The sequence below is a fragment of the Colletotrichum spaethianum genome (assembly GCF_022836535.1).
Source record: "Colletotrichum spaethianum MAFF 239500 DNA, contig17, whole genome shotgun sequence".
Taxonomy (NCBI): domain Eukaryota; kingdom Fungi; phylum Ascomycota; class Sordariomycetes; order Glomerellales; family Glomerellaceae; genus Colletotrichum; species Colletotrichum spaethianum.
In genome coordinates, this window is record NW_026054787.1 from 72,657 (window position 1) to 89,666 (window position 17,010).

The 17,010-nt window shown below is 54.0% G+C and overlaps 3 protein-coding genes across 3 annotated transcripts; 2 read left to right on the plus strand and 1 right to left on the minus strand.

Annotated features, from left to right (window-relative positions):
• Positions 1-4,541: 4,541 nt before the first annotated feature.
• Positions 4,542-8,450, minus strand: ColSpa_06828 (uncharacterized protein; the record flags this gene model as incomplete). Its single annotated transcript, XM_049273040.1, has 6 exons — positions 4,542-4,796; positions 4,844-5,956; positions 6,046-6,332; positions 6,403-6,687; positions 6,745-7,217; positions 7,276-8,450. 6 exons carry the CDS (start codon positions 8,448-8,450, stop codon positions 4,542-4,544), a joined length of 3,588 nt encoding a protein of 1,195 aa, XP_049128997.1.
• Positions 8,451-14,391: 5,941 nt separating this feature from the next.
• On the plus strand, positions 14,392-15,484 carry ColSpa_06829 (NADH-cytochrome b5 reductase 1; the record flags this gene model as incomplete). The annotated part of the gene is made up of 4 exons (XM_049273041.1): positions 14,392-14,545; positions 14,605-14,686; positions 14,739-15,282; positions 15,335-15,484. 4 exons carry the CDS (start codon positions 14,392-14,394, stop codon positions 15,482-15,484), a joined length of 930 nt encoding a protein of 309 aa, XP_049128998.1.
• A 338-nt stretch (positions 15,485-15,822) lies between these two features.
• Positions 15,823-16,884, plus strand: ColSpa_06830 (pre-mRNA-splicing factor SPP2; the record flags this gene model as incomplete). Its single annotated transcript, XM_049273042.1, has 1 exon — positions 15,823-16,884. The coding sequence occupies one exon, from the start codon at positions 15,823-15,825 to the stop codon at positions 16,882-16,884; it is 1,062 nt and encodes a 353-aa protein (XP_049128999.1).
• Between the last annotated feature and the right edge of the window lie 126 nt (positions 16,885-17,010).

A 17,010-nucleotide genomic window follows, 5' to 3' on the forward strand; every position in this document is an offset into this window, starting at 1 on the left:
ACCTGTAGCCTACCTGTTCATCGTTGTTCTTAAAAACCGTGGCATCCTTACGTCCACTGCTGTGACCACCAGGGCTGCCCCTCAACGAATGGGTCTTCATGTAGCTAACTCCGGTCTTTTGAGGAAGCAGGGCAGCGCCCGACTTATTACGGAACTCCGACTCCTGACTCAACATTGACCTAATGGTGCCAATGGATTCATTGATGTTTCTTGTCGAAGGAGGGACGAGCTCAGGCGGCAGTTGGTTGGGAAGGGGGTAGCCGTTGAGCTTTCTGTAAATCAAATGCATAGCGACCGCAAATTCATCGAGATTCAGACGTCCCTTGTTACCATTGTCTGCAAGAGTCCACACACGCTCGAGGTCGGGCTTTTCAAGACCACTCTGTCCGAAGATTTCAATGGCGGCATCTCCGCCAATAAAGCCCTTGTGGAGGCCGTCCCAGGCCTTGAAAAGAGCATCATAGCGTTGCTTCTCGTCCTTGGTAATCGCCCAAGGAATAACCGCGTTACCCTGCAGGCCCTGTGTTGTAAAGTTTTGCTGCTCACGGCCTTGCTGCGGCATCATTCTAGCCTGCAGAGCGTCGATGTTGGGAAGACCAGTCGCAGGTGTGTTCACGAGACCCCACTGGCCAGGTCGACCCGTGGGTTGCGCATTCAGGGGCGCAGCCATCGGCCCTCCTCCGGGTGTAAGGTTGTTGCCATATCCGGTGGGCATGGGAGGCATCGGTGGTCGCGGTCCCGTGTATCCTGTAGGCTGCGGGTTCATTCCCGTAGGTTGGGAGTTAATGCCAGGAAATCCCGTCTGCTGAGGCTGCAGACCCTGGGCTTGCCCGAAACCCTGCTGCTGCTGACCAGGAAAGCCGGTCATTTGTGCTTGCAGCAACTGGGAATTCGAGGCCTGGGGCTGGGGTTGGTGAATTGTAGGCTCCGTGCTCGATCTGCCTGTCGCGTTGCTGCCGGGGGTGGTCCGGCCAGTATCCTCGGCGATGCTGAAGTTGATAATGTCCACCACGCTGGAAACTTCGTTCTTGATGTTCTCAGGCAGACTCGACGGCAAAGACTTTCCAGTAAGCTTTAGGTTGCACAGGTACATTGCGAGAGCGAACTCGGGGAAGTGGAGTTCTCCGGAGCGAGTGGTATCGGACAAAGTCCTGCGCGTTTTCAATCAGTACTGGCTATGACGGCCAAACAGATCAATGATGACTTACCAAATGTGTGAGAGGGAATCACCATCCAGACGCGACCGCATCAGCAGGTCTCTTGCCTTGTCTCCCGACATGGTGGCGGCCGGACCATCACCAACAGCAGATTTGAACAGTGTTTCGAACTTGGACTGGTCTTGGGCAGTGATGAAGGACAGCCGAATGTTAGGAATCTTGTTGGCAGATTTTGGGCGTCTACCAGCTGGCTTTGGAGTTCCGCCAGTCCGGAAAGAAGCAGCCATCTGGCTGAAGCCCGTAGCCTGAGGCTTGATGGGAGCTGCCGCCGGAGCAGGCGTCTGCTGCTGGCTCTGGAAACCAGTCGGCTGGGACTGTTGGAAACCTGTTGGCTGGGGCTGTTGATATCCGGTCGGTTGAGGCTGTTGCGGTTGCGGGAAGCCGGTTTGTTGAGGTTGCTGCTGTTGCTGCTGGCCCGGGAATCCAGTCTGTTGAGGTTGTTGCGGCTGCTGTTGCTGCTGGAACTGCGACTGGAACTGTGGGGGGATCGAGGGCATCGGGGGCGCGCCAGTCTGGAAGCTCTGCTGAGGCTGCGCCTGACCAGGAAATCCGGTGAACTGAGGTTGAAGCTGTTGGGGAGCTTGCTGCGGCTGCTGCTGTTGCTGCTGGATCCCCGGGTAGCCAGTGAACTGCTGTTGCAATGGCGCCTGACCAAAGCCCGTGGGCTGAGGAGCAAACGGGCTCGGCTGCTGCTGCTGTCCCGGCTGTTGTCCTCCCACGCCGAAAGAGCTTCCATACTGCTGCGCGCCGGGACGCTGGCTATTGCCGCCCAGAAAGGCGTTCGAGTTCGAATACATGGTGAGCGGGTTGGGCGGACAAAGGAGATCGGGCTCGAAGATTCGTAATGACGATTAGGAGACCGACGATGGGTGGGATTGGTTCGAAGACAGGTTCCACGAGCGGAGAGTCTCCGTCGATCGAGATGGCTGAGAGCTTTCCAATTCTTTGGGAATTGGAGAGTTGTTCGCGGACGAGAGAGGAAATGTCGTGCCGGAGTGATGGCAACGCTGATGACGAAGCGCTCACAAGTGTCCAGCTTGACACGGGGGTTTCAGTAGGAAGGTGCGGCGGCGGCTTGGACGGGGGGCCAGTCAAGTGGTTGGGTCGGTTGCCAGTTGGAACCTGGCAGCAGAACGAACAGGGGTCCGTCGGCCGTCCTAACGTGAGGTGGCTTGGCTGCGGTGGGTCCTCATTGCAGAACATTACGTGACGCCGCATAGCCTGGAACCGCATATTGCATCAAGTCATGCATATGCCCTTAGCGGAGCGCCTGTTCGTACGCTGTAGGCATGCTGCGCGCTCCACCTGTTAAAGTTCGCAGCCCACGACAGCACCATTTCGCCCAGGCCAAACCTGAGCCGGAGGGTACTGTACATCCAACCATTGGCCCTTCTATTCTGCTTGATAGCTCACTTGAGAGTTTGAGTCTGAGAACTTCGCCTTCTTCTCCATCTTATTCTACTTTTCTCATGTGTTTCATTACGCTACGCAATCTTTCCATAAACCAATTAACAGTGTCCTCAATCAGTATTTCGGGCTAAGCCTACAAGGTGGTGCCAACTTCCGATTTACTTTGAGTCACCCAAGGTACGCTTGGTCCTCGTTAGACGCATTGGAGCTCTGCAGGCGACTCGGCTCTCCAGTCTGTGATTCAACGTCCTCGGTAATGGCAAAATCACATCAAACTCAAGTCGTCTTCTCACATGCTGCATAAGAATCCAGAATTGCAGAAGACCATCTCTGCACCCAGCGATCACCTCGCATTCTGAATAGCAAACACAGTGCCCCATATTATGTTCTCCTTCTTGTGTCGGCCCCCCGCATCTGCGGCATACATAAGAGTTTGGACACGTCGGCCCGCGCAACAGGGAGAAGGCACCGAGTGTCCAGTGCATCGGCAAACACAAGCCGCCTGCGCAGCATATGTGCAGGGGTCTCCAAACAGCTGGCGGTTGTTTGGGAGGGAACCCTCTCTGCCTCTAGGTATCTCTGCACAATACCCATCTGACACGTCCGAAGCGACCGAATATGCGGCCCCCTGACGCCGGCCATTGACCAACCGCATCCGGCTCCGAGTGAGGCTCCGTGATATTATACATGCACCAACCTGAAGTCCGGGGGTGACGGCGCAAGTACTACAACTCCCAAGTCCAGACCTTGTTAATTACTTTAGACATTTGGCCGTTGGTTTATTCCACCTAGTTCTCCGGTCTTTTTTCAGATTCCTTGTTGATATAACTACTATATTTGAGTGGATGTGTCCCCATTCTCACGCTAAATGAGTACAGCACACAACCAGATTTCGCAAGTCGTCTGCCATTGGTTCTTTGCGTGTACTGGTGAACATAACGAGAGTCCAGCCACGGGCCGATCTTGACATGTGTAAGAGCCAAGGTTGCCTCGTTTAGCCTGGACAGTTTTCCAGGCTACGAGTGCGTCTGCTCCATGGACGCTTCAAAAATTCTCGAGGGCTCCGATGTACCCGACATCTTCAAAGCAAGTCGTGATGTTGTGCTCGCCACGATGCATGCACGTTGGCGCTTCACGAACTACTTCAGAGCAGCTGAGGAGAAAGGAAGGAGGCCAGACCACACAACCAGTATGCGCTAGCTACACCGCAGCGAGCAGTTGCGGCAGTAATCATAATTACCCCTATCTGCAGAATCAACAACGCATAGAAAATCGAGAAGCTACCGCAACTTATCGCTATCGACTCGCTCTCTTGTTGGCAGACAGATAGCTCGAGTCAGCCAGTTGAACAACATCCTCTGGTCAATAAAAGTCGTGGCGACACCAGCATGTCACCGTCCGACGCGATATTAATCAAGTAAAATCTCACAAATTATGTATTATGGGTGAGAAACATGATAGCCTATCTCCTTAAACAAGTCGAAATCCAGCGTCACAGACAATATCCTACATCGAGAAAACTCAAAACAATGCTGAGTGAGACCTCGGAACGCCAAACAGAAAAACAATGCAATGTGAGCACACGCAAAACAAAACAAAACAGAACCAATTGGTGGTAATGAAGCTCTCCTGCGACTCTGGGTATCAATCCCGCGCGGTATCCATAACACACGTTGCCCCCCATTTTGTGAGAACGCCTGATTAAACACTAAAGTATGTAACACAAAACAGAGGATGTTGCCGTCGCTGATGTCTATAGTTCAGTTGTGGTGTTGCTGACGTGTCCAGTCCTCACTCATGTGTTTTTTTTTTCTCGTTTCTCTTTTCTTTCATTCCTTACTGTTTCTTCTTCTTCTTCTTTTCTTCTTTTTTTCTTGTGTGGATTTCTGTATTTTTTTGTTCTTGGTTGTTGGTTTACCCGAGTCTCGTGGTCGACACTGAGGTCCCGGCTTTCCTGCCAACGTCCTCGGGCTGAGCCTGCGTCGGTTCGTCGAGGTCAAAGCCGTGCTGAATCATATGTTTCAGAAGAGATAGGTCGAAATCGTCAGTGTTATCGTCCACAATGCGTGGGGCATCGCGAGACTGGGGCGCGCTCGACGCAATGGCGTATTCCTTGACAGGGCTTTCTGCTGGTGCCCATTCGGGGGCGTTGGAAGACCAGAAGAGCCGCTGGCGCCTTCTGTCCCGGGGCTTTCCATGACTTCCTCCCGAGTGACGTGATGCGGAGCTGCTTGGGCACCGAATTCTTCCATAGGTTCCAAAGGAGGAGTATTGGCGCCGAAGTACACGCTTCCACGATAGCCGGGTTGCATGATCCTACGGCGAGTCTTCATGGCCTTGACCGCAAGTCCACCAAAGACATTGCTTAGTTCAAGGGTGATCCAGTCCTCCTGGCCCTCTTCCTGCGGATCCCACTGCATACGAGCCATCTCTTTCTCGAGGGCCAAGGTTCGGTTCCTCTCGAGGACGTGGTCGATCTGAGCCGTCTTGACACTCCATTCGTCCTTTAGGTTTTGCATGAGAGCGTTATTCTTGTCCATCTCCATTGCAAAGTTCTCAAACGTGGCTTTCGAAAGAACCTTCGATGCTCGGCGAGCTCGAGCTGTGGAGGGCTGGCTGGTGGGCATTCCCACGTTCTGCACGCTCGATTTGACAGCTGCGTTGAGCTCGGAGCGCGAAAAGGGGCAAAACTCCTGGATGGAGCTGTTCTGGTCGAGAGACTTAACCATGTGCGACAGGTTCGATAGGTTGAAGTTGTTTTCCTGCACATCCAAAGTTGACAGAGTCTGGTTGAGGTGGATGGCGTGTGCCAGATCGCCGATATTCAGGTTTAGCTTTTGGTTGCGAACTCGCAAATGGCGCAACGCTGTGTTCTCGGCGAGTCCGGACAAGGAGCGCGAGAATCCCAGACCCAGCTGACCCTCGTCGAGTTTGGCAGAGAAGCCGGAAAAGTCCAGATACTGAACCGACTGATTCGTAGCAAAGAAATCCGACACAGCCATGCAAGCCTCTTCGCTAACCTGCCCAGGGGTCGACGTTCCTACCAAACTGAGAAGTCGGATGGTACGGTTGAGAGACAGTGCCTTGATGATTTTGATGTAGTTCTCTTCGTTCTGGAACTCGATCATGTCCATGAACAATGATGTTGGCCCAAAGTTATCGGCGATCGCAGCTGACAGTGCTTCCGTGCCAGTCTCTAGGTAATTGCCACTAATGGAGCATGTCATTACTCTACCCTGGCCCATGCTGCGGAACAACTCAGCGATTTGGGTACCGGTCATCCCGCAGTTGTTAAGATCTAGCCTGCGCAGGTAGTTGGCCTCGGGACACTGTAGATAGTTACCCAAAACTTGTAACGTGGCATCGTTCAGCTGTGGAAAGTCAGTCGCTGAAGGTAGGATGGTCTCGAAGGACATACGTTGATGTTGGACAGATCCAGCTCCTCCAGACCCCATTGCATTATGGTTTCATCAAAGAAGATGGGATCCCTAAACTGACTGAGGCAATTGCCGGCCATCCCAAGCTTTCGAAGGCAGACAAAGTGGGAAAGGTTGTTTTTCACAACCATGTGATCCACGTGGCCGATATTGCGGGAGGTGTTTAGTGCTTCCATCTTGTATCCTTGAGATGGCAAGGCGTCCCAGATCTCTTCCAGGCTCCTCTCGTCAAGGTTGCATCTCGAAATGTCCAGTTCTTTTAGCAGGTCTGGAATGTGCAAGACGTCCACTGAATATCATCAGTCAAGGATACACAAGAGTCCGTCAGTCCTACTCACCCAGATCGTCAACTTCTGCAGCGGTCAGTGGGTTTCCGCCGACCAGCAGAGTGTCGCAAGGAATGCAGCCTGTTCTGAGGAGCAGGAGGATCGGGCGAACAACTTCGGGCTCCTTCTTGGAACCAGCTCGAGCACGCGAAACGCCAACTATATTCCGCGACGCCAGAACGTTGGTCAGGTCGATCTTCCTGACTGATCCGGAGGTGAAGGCAACCGCGTGGATCTCTTGAGATAGTAATGGCGCAGACTTGAGGATGTCGCGGTGAACGCCATCGATCACGACTCCTGTAAAAAAAAATTAGCCAAATTTGCATCTTGACCCGTTGAAAGCACCCAGCTTACCGTCTCGGTTGACGTCTGCCACAGACTCATCCCAGCCTGGAACATCGGTCAAGCCGCACAGCGGCGAGAAGTCAACATCGTGAAATGACAGGGCCTTGAAGTAGTCGTTGAACCGGAGCGCTTTAAAGACTGCCAAAAGCTGGAGAGCCGAATATCCGCCTGATTCCTTCGCAGGGAGGAGTCGGAACTCAGGGCAGTGTTCCCTACGTTCGCACTTCCAGTTCACAGTCCATTCAGGGGCCTTGCATTGAAAGGTCGCGCAATAGGCTTCGAGGGTTCGCTTGAGACCACCGTAATCCTGGCCCGAGGGGAGCAGAAGCTGGGCGGTGAGGCCTCTGATGTCGAAGATGTCTCGTTGCATGTGCTGAGGCCATGCAGGCTTTACCGCGCGGTCTGCCTTCATGAATGTCATGACAATCTCTCTGTACCAACGGCTGGCGAGCTCAAGGCGCTTTTCGTTTTCGCAGGGTAATCTTCAATGCAGGTTAGTAGCGGTACTCGTGACTTTGACAACCAAATCGAACCACATACCGGAACCCAAGAACAAACCGCTCTTCGTGAGGGACCATAGTAGCTTTCAGACGGACCAGTGATGTCAGACCAAAGACTACAGTGCTGATGTCGATATCCTGGGGAGCCTTGTAGACCGACGTCCTAGCAACTCGGACAAGATAGCACTTGTTCTGGCCGAGGAGCAAGTAATACGATGACCCGTCACGAGACTTTTTGGCATTTTCAATGTTCTCTGCCTTGGAACTCAGAAGGGTGGTGCGTTGGACGACCGGGAAGATGTCTAGCGGGCATCCGCGGCATGACGGTTCTTCTCTTGCAACGATGGCGTAAATGGCAGACTCAACATTGGACGCGATGAGACCCTTTGGCACGGTGGATGAGCCCGCAGACTCACGAATAGCATGGCGAATTTCCGACATCCAATCGTCTCGTTCTGCAGGCATACCAAAGAACAGTTTTGTGCAAGCCCATGATACCAAAGGAGAAGTCTCGGACCACCATACATCCAGTCCAAAGTGTGGACTCACACCCTCTTCGTTGAAAATGTTGACGATTCTGCACAGAGGGATCTCGACCCGGCCGTCCGAATGTGTTCCATCCTGGCTCAAAGTGGACGATGTCGATGACCTTTTGAGGCGCGCCGTCGGAGGAGCCAATTCATTAAAATTTGATCTCGCTGCTTCGACGCTGCTGAATTTGATCAAATGTCCATCAGTCAAAACGACATACTCTGCGCGGGACTTCCACAACCGGCTGTCGGTCTTCAGCGGTCCATGCTTAAGGATCCTAACAGGATTCGGCGGCGGCGGCGGCGGCTGAGGGCTGAGATAGTTTGGTGTTTCCTCCGACATGTGAGAACTCGCGGACGAGTCCTTGGAAGCTCGGCGGTTGAGACGGTAGAAGATCGAGGACGAATTCGAGCCACCAGATCCGTTGTTCTTGTGCAGGACTCGTTTCGACTTCATATGGAGGCCACTGGATGCCTCCTCGGACATGGATGCGAGGTCGGTGGATGACGAGCTGCTGCTAACCTTCCTGAAGGTCTTCGATAAGAAACTGCGCCTCTTGCCTCCCAGCGTCGGTGTCGAGACACTCCGGAGCTCTGCCGCGCTCCTTTTCGTAGTACTCGGGTCTCCATGATGTGTCGTCTGAATGGTGGGCAGCATTGACCGTCGGTTCGCGGCGGCGTCCATGGTTGACAGATTTGACGTGCAGTAATCGGGGGTCCAAGCCCAGCCTATTCCGCCGTCGTCGTAAAAAAAAAATTGCCCCGGCCTACTCGGGCCCACGAGGCCGTCAAGGTCGAGAATACAGATTATTGGGCCATGCAACGTTTACGAACAGGCAGGTCGTCGAGGTCAATCGGATACCGGTGAATGATGCGCTGTTCACACTCGAGGGGAATGGGTGGGCGGAAAGGATGAGGGAGGTGTCTCCGTCAACAAGACCACAAAGTGAAGGGTCGAGATAAGGGACGTGTAAAAAGGTTGGAAAAGGTATCAGAAGAGGAGGGGGACAAGAAGCGTGTACAAAAGAAGATGGATGGCGGAGGGGTGTTAATAAGGGTCTCTCTCTATCTCGTTCGGTCGAACAAGGTAAAAAGGCGCCTGGGGAGCAAGGAACAGCTGTTTGGAGGGAAGAATTTGGAGTGCAGCAAGCCTCCGGCAACAGCTAGGGACCTTGCTTGGAAGGGAAAGGAAAGGTGGTAGCAACGGACGACGAGGGGTGCAATTCGGATGATTGGGTGGGTGGATGCGTATGGATGTCGAGACAGAAGTGTTAGAGACCTGATCCTGGCTGTCGGGAGAGACAAGGCGGTGCGAGTCGGGCAAAGGTACCAAGTGCGTGCGTATCGGTAGGTGCGGGATGGAGCGGAATGGGGTCAGATCAGGAATTCGTCAGGCCAAGGTAGGATGAGTATGTATGTGTATGTACATGGAGGAGTGCAGGACCAGCCGGGGGTTGAAAGTGAAAGGTAAGGTGAGTAAGAGGAAGAGACAAAGGTTAGGTATGGGAATGATGGTTTGGGAATTGGGAATTGGAGAAAGGGACGGATGAGAAGGAAAAAGGTGACGGAAGGAGTGTGTTCACGACGGCAGCAAAAGCAGCAGCAGAGAGCGAGACACAGCAGAGAAAAGGGATCGGGAATCTGGGTACGGCCGCTGCGTGGGTACGGAGTCAAGGACCGGAGTGCTTTCTGGGCTCGAGATTGGATAGAGGTCAGGCTTGGGAGTGGACGGTAGTGTATGAGTATCCATACGAGTAAGGGTACCTACCCAGGTAGCCCAAGCTTGATGCAGCTATGATGTTATCGATGCCCATCCTGTTTCTGTCCCCCGAAAGCGTTCGCCCAATGAGACATACGCGGGGTTCCTGGCGCTGGCGTCCTCTCCAGTCTCTCATCCTTTACTTCTCCTGGACACTCAAAGAGACAGTGGGTGCTTGCTGGCCGGTACAGTACCCATGCTGCGTCACCAATGGGAGGCGTTTCTCGGGGCGGGAAGCCTGGGGCTTGTGGTGGGTTTCTTGATGGGTGCGGCCCTTTTTCTATGCGGGCCGGCCAGGTATCTCTACGGTACTGTCTGTACAGAGATACGGGCGCAAGCTGTACGCACTTTGCATTCGGTTCAGTCTCTGCACTTCCATCTCTCTATTCCGCCGGGTCCTTCGCTCCTTGCTAGGCACGGATATCCAGTTCTGTTGCCCTGACAGCTGGAAAGCAAGCCGATGGAGCTCACTCGACCGCTGTTTGGAGGCTTATGACTGCTAGCATAGCACACCCTGGAAACTTTTTGGTCAGCTCCTGAGAAACGAACGCAACTTCTAACAGGCTGCTGCGGCATGAGCGTCCACAAACATCCACACATATCCATCGAAACATGCACCCGAGTCCGCTCTTATCCATCCCATTATCCGCGTCCTGCGTGCGTGGATCATGGTGCCATGGGTCCGTGACCTGCTTGCAGCTTGTTCGCCAAGGGAGTGAGTGCACCTTGTTGGTAGCACCAGACTGAAAAGACCGTCCATCAGAGACAGTGCATCTCAGTCTCGTGCATACCCCACCGCAAGAATCGTGGGATACATGTTGCATTCGCACAGCACCCCACGGCACTCGCTCCTCAGCTACCTTGTTGCTGTGCCTCAGACTACGGATCCATGCTACTGTAATGCTAGCCAGCACTACTCTGCACAGCATCCGGCACATGCTGCCGCCAAATCCCCCCTTCCAACCCCGTCGAATTCCACGGAGCCTCGCATCCACAAGCCCGCCGAAGGCCATCGACTGACCAGACATGGGTTGTTGTTGCTACGCTACCGGTATGTCGACGGCCAAGCTGGCTGGCGTACGCGGAGCGGGCGGTGCAACTCGAGCACGTCAACATCTAAGTAGGGCGAACTGTATCCGTACCTGAAGTGCCGCACAACCCGCCTCTTGAAGTAGGTAGATGCTCATCTGAGGAGTTAGTGGCTCCCGGGGCCATGGGCTTACGGCTCATAGCGTGATATGCCATCCGGGTGTGCTCCTGGACATGGAATCTCGCAGTAGATTTCGTTAGTCGCCAATGTGCGACTTTGTACACTAGATGCCGTGACTCCCTCCTTCACTTCGGGCTTTGGGCTAAGGTAGGTAGGTAGGCCAGCAAACAAGACGCGGGCAGCATCACATTAGTTTTACTGGTTCCGTCGGCCTTTCCCTGCCGCCCTCGGGCCTGGTCGCCCGCACCACTACCAAGCCATGCATGTCGTTCTTGGCCCACCCGGTCCACCCAGGATTCTTCTAGTAGGGTTCTCTCTGATCGTGATCACCGATTGATTTGCCTTGATAGCCAGCGACTTGTCTCCTCTATTTCCTTTTCTCCCTCAATCTTCTCTAACTTTCTGGTTCCTTGAGGCTCCTTACCGTGGAGACGCGCTAGAGCCGGCCAGTCCGAAAGTAAGGGTCGTTTCAAGCCACTTTCAATATTCAGAAAGAGGGGGCCGCCCCGGCGACTTGAAATATCTCAAGATTGCTTCAAATCTCCCCCTTCTCGGCCCGCCTCACTTCCGGCTGCGTTATCTTCCGGGCACAAGGTGATTCTACACAATTCTCTACAGGCTGAAGTTGCGGTGCTCTCGGAGTCCCCTTTTTTCTCGTGTCTTTGAATAGACTTCAGTCCCTCATCAAAAGACTGTGATGGATTAAACAGAGCATTTCACTAAGCTCGAATGCCCTGGCCTTGTCAGCCCCGTATTATACGGATACGAGGGGTGGTCTTGGGACCCTTCCTTTGTTCATGGCTGTGTGGTGCCTTGCCTGGCGCTTCAGCCAAGACTGATTGGCTTACCTCCATTACGCAGTTCGTAAGCACCCAAATACAGACTCGAGCACCGTGCCGGCTGCCGCCTTGCCGAGGACGAGCACGAGATATAGATGCGTCGGCCCAACGACCGAATGACCATCGGCTCAATTCCTTGTCAGAATTGCCCGTGTTTGCGGTTCGAAGGAGGGATTGACAGCCATCGGCAACATCGAATGTCATCATGCCATGCGGCCGGTTTCGAGGACAGTTCAAACCCCGGGCAAAGAAACGATCCAAGAATACACGGTTCCAGACATTCCGCTGAACCATAATCTCTCTCGTGCGTGCCCCCCAGTGAAGATGTCCGTAAACGCATCCCGTTTCCCAGGTCCAAGGGATGGAATGCTCGGCAGCAACGCGATCGTCTAAACAACCCGGCCGACTCTGCTACCTCCACGGATGCGAGATTGTGAAACCATCTCGCGCCAGCCAAGATTGGGGGGATTTGGGGGCATCTTCCTTGAAGAGAAGCTGCGGGCTTGATGCGGGCTGGGGAGGGGGTAACTTGTCAAGATTGCGACTTGTCTCTGATCGTCGTCAGGGCAGGGGGGGATCCTGTCGGGTGTACCCTGTTGACTTGTTCGCCGTGCTTTGTGTAGTGTACGTACATGTCTGCGAGTATGGGAAAGGGGGTCCATCCAACAAAAAAAAAGCCACTACCGCAGGCTTGGTCCGCCACATCGAGGAGTGCAAAACCAATTATCCCATTATCAAACCGCAATCCACTCCCCATCCTGGGCCAAGCCAGCAAATGTTAGTCGTTGATTGAGCTGTTGTCCCAGTGTTCCTAAAAATGAATCGGATTTATGCACACACAGTTGCTCCAGCCATGGCCACGGCATGAAGTTGCCTTTCCGTGGAGTTTTCTACCTCCTTGCGTCAGCCACAGTTCCAAAGAAAGCGACACTTTGGCTTCCCAGTTGCTGTATGCGTGAGCCAGCTGTTCCTGTCACTCGAGGATGCACAGCAACACGGGCGCAACGGAGGCATGTTTCTTTCTCCCAACGACTTGTGCACGGATCTCCCGCGTCTAGCCCGATGGATATCTAGAGCGACATAGCGCCAGAAACGGGGACAACCGGCACCGCTTGACAGTCCGGCCGGTCTCACTTTTCAACCACCGCTATCGGTCAAGACCCAACTTTTATCCAACGCAACCCTCGTACGACACCACCGGTAGCGCAAAGTATCCGCAAGAACGTGACGATGAAGAGTTCTGTTCTTCGTCACAGAATTCCCTCTCACCTTCTCCTGCATCCGGGGCCCATTGAACAAGAATTGCATCTGGGGAAGGACGCGTTATCACCGTGTGACACGGCACCGAGATCCCACTTCCCGATCGTGGGACGATGCAATGGCTTGGTCCACCATCGAACATTGTTTCCGGCCGATCACAAAATCCCAGAATTTCCACTGACCCGCGTTGCATACACAGAAACAGCATTCCAGACTCAGGCCGTTCATGATGCACCCGAGGTCACCATACTAAAGGCCAGATAGCTACTTCCCACACTAGTGGTTCATTGGGTCGTTCCGTTTCACTGCCACGCCGCCAGCTGCCATGATGTCATTTTTCGACTACTGCTGTTTGTCCGATCGATCCAATGACGAGATAACACTGTCGCGCTGTCAAGACGACCAGTAACCAACGGACTGTCTCTCTGAGTAGCTAAACGATTTGAAGAACAGGTATTTTCGTTGGTAAACGGCGCATTGACGATGCTGCTAATACCTACAGCCAGGAGGCTGCAAAGCACAGCGCGCGATGAACAGCTTTAAGGTTTTTTTGTCAACCCGGCATGGCAGCTGTCTGTTGTCGTACCGAGCTTGCTGAAAGATGCCTGAGAGCAGCAAAACTTGAGCGTGCAATAATTCCGTGTCGCCCTGCGACCAACACGTCAGCAGGAATTCGGGAATGTCCCGCATTGGATTTCGACTTACAGGCTGATTACACAACATGTCATGGGCCGCACGATGCTTCGATGGCTATTATGACGGAAGAATAGCTAGAGAAGGGTTCACAGTTGATGGGCATGTGGCATGCATCAGATGAACATCAACGCATTGGAAGTGTCCATTTCCCGGGTACAACGTCTCCGGGTGCGAATAAAGCAGTATGTTTAGAAACCAGAGGACTCCTGCAGCTCAGCTCCGTCACTTGGTTGATCAACATGCTGATCTCTGGAACAACGCGCATCCGCATGGTTCCCAGGGCTGAGGGAAGTTGAGTAACACCGTGGTGTCGTGGCTAGGCTTGCTAGGGTCATTGCCACCCTACCAGCCGCCTGCACGGCCACAAAGTGGCGCATCGGTAAGAGCAAAGCCACCGACGCATCAAAGCCGACGTCGGTCGGGCCCCTGGCTCTTGACATCGGAATATTTTGCCAGTTCTGGTCCGCTTTCGCGTTCCCGCGCCCAGACATCCACACGCGCTGACCCTCGCAATCGCAAAGCTGCACTGCGACTTGACCGCTCGCCATTTAAGGGCTGGCAGAAATTCGGCAACTCAACAGAAAATTGGAGGGGCTGTCCCACTTTCGCGATCTTACGATATCTGGTTCGCACGTTCGCACCTCAAGCTTCAACCTTCATCCAACACCAATCGACTGCGACAGCTTCGGGAACAGCGGTCCCTTCAGTCAGTGCTCGTTGTCTGCAAAGTTTGTGGCACTAATTGACAGAGTTTCTTCCTGCAATCCTTAGATTCCCCAGGCCTGGATCCCGAGCTACCAAAGAGCCCAACCACACCGTTTACCGCTTTCTGTGGAGAAGAGCTTCGGACATCGTCTTCAACATGGCCGACTCCCTCGCTTCTCGCAAATACTTCGACAATGTTTACATCCCGGCCGGTTTAATCATCCTGGGATGCGCCATCACCAAGAGCGAATGGGTTCCATACGCTGTTCTGTTGGCGCTTGCGATGGGTGCCTACAAGTTCAACGCGATGCGTGAGTTCGGTACCTCTCGGAACACCTCGGAATTGACCACTGACAACCCCCGCGCACAGAGATCAAGAAGGTCCTCAAGCCTGACGTCTTCCAGGAGTTTGAGCTCAAGGAGAAGACCATCATCTCCCACAACGTCGCTATGTAAGTCGTTTTTAGAGCATCGAACTCGATCTTGTAGCTAATGCTTCCATAGCTACCGCTTCAAACTTCCTTCCGAGAAGAGCATCCTTGGCCTTCCCATCGGCCAGCACATCTCCATCGGTGCAAACTGCCCCCAACCCGATGGCACCACTAAGGAGATTGTGCGCTCTTACACTCCCATTTCTGGCGACCATCAGCCCGGCTACTTCGACCTCCTGATCAAGTCTTACCCCACCGGCAACATCTCCAAGTACATGGCGTCGATGAAGGTCGGCCAGACCCTTAAGGTCAAGGGTCCCAAGGGCGCCTTCGTCTACACCCCCAATATGGTCCGCCACTTTGGCATGATTGCTGGCGGGACTGGCATTACTCCCATGCTCCAAATCATCCGTGCCGTCATCCGCGGCCGTCCGACTGGCGACAGGACCGAGATCGACCTCATCTTTGCCAACGTTACGGCTCAGGACATTCTGCTGAAGGAGGACCTTGATGCTCTTGCTAAGGAGGACAGTGGCTTCCGTGTGCACTACGTCCTGGATAAGCCGCCTGCTGACTGGACCGGAGGCGTCGGATACGTCACCGCCGACATGATCACCGTAAGGCTCTTTGGAAGATTTTTCGTTGTATGCGGAGCTAACAGACTTATAGAAGCTGCTTCCCAAGGCTGCCGACGATGTCAAGCTTCTTCTTTGCGGTCCCCCGCCCATGGTCAGTGGCCTGAAGAAAACCGCCGAGAGCCTTGGATTTAAGAAGGCCCGCCCTGTTAGCAAGCTCGAGGACCAAGTCTTTGCATTCTAGGTAGAGCAGTCTTTGCCACAAAAGAATATATCAATGTTTACGTAGGGGATTGGCAATCTTCGTGGTGACGAGAGATAGAGGAAGTGGAGTCGGTATCCTGCAAAAGTAGAGTGTTGGGCTTCATAGACAAAAGCTACGATATTGATGCGTGGTGGGAGCTCTAGCTGTACTTGCTGCATAAAACGTGCCCCACCTTACATAAGACGCTTGGTCCGCATCCCTGCAAGTTGACGTCGCAAGGTGAACCGACCAATACTTTCTCTGATCAAGCCTCTCGCGATTGTCATCTCTCTACTTTTTCAACTCAACCCACTACAGCCTGTCTTCTCGCCAGCGCCATGTCAGACGGCCCCAAAGCTCCGAGAATAGCGATCAGCTTGGGGGGCTCCTCGAGCTCAAAAAATAACAAGAAATCTTCTCGCCCAGACCCACCATCATCACTAGGCAAGCGACCCCGAACGAATGCACTCAACAACACCTTCGACTCGGACTCGGACGGCGACCACGATGGCGGCCGCGAACGGCACGAGGCGATCACGGAGTTTGGCGGCGAATCCAAACAGAAAGAGAAACCCCGAGAACTGGTGATCGAGAAGCAAGGAAACCGTGACTGGAAGTCAGAACTGCGCGCGCGCAGAGGCGGCAAGAACCTGCTGCCTGCAGAGGTGCAGGCCCAGCAGCGACACCAACATAATGCTGTGAAACAGCCGTCTGATCGTGAACTCGCCGATGCGGACAAGGAAATACAGTGGGGCTTGACCATCAAGAAGCGCAAGACGAGCGAAGAGGATGCGACAGACCCTGTCAAGGATGCGACGGCAGAAAGGCCCGAGGAGGAGGATCGTTCACAAGTGAAGGCCCCGCGGACCGCAGACGAAGACGCCATGGATGCTCTCCTCGGGAAGAAGCGTCGCGAGGAGGAGGACATTATCATCCAAGCGACGGAGCAGGACGCCTACCTATCCGACATCAAGCACGTGGGCGAGGACTCGACGCTCGCAGACTACGAGGCGATACCTGACGGCGAGTTCGGCGCTGCGCTACTGCGCGGCATGGGTTGGGACGGCAAGTTGCGCGGGCCGAAGAAGAAGCAGCCGACGGAGCGCCGGCAAAACCAGCTTGGTCTGGGGGCCAAGAAGCTGGAGGGCGCAGAGGATCTGGGGCAGTGGAATCAGGGGAAGAAGAAGAACAGCCGGCCAAGGCTGGACGAGTATCGTCGCGATGAGGAGAAGAAGCGAAACGAGCGCAAAGAGCGGAGGGGAGAGAGTTACAGGGATGAAAGGGATCGCGAGCGTGAACGGGAAAGGGATCGGGATAGGCACGGGCACCGTGATAGGGACAGGGACAGAGATCGAGATTACTACAGCTCGAGGCATCGGAGCGGCGACTCGAGACGATGAAATGAGGTGATTGTAGGGCTTCCTACATTATAGACTGTAAAATTGAATATCACGATTCCTGGGTGCAAAGATGCGCCCCGGAAGTATGGAGCCATTGTTGCAGGGCTGACTTGAGTCTGTCTAGAC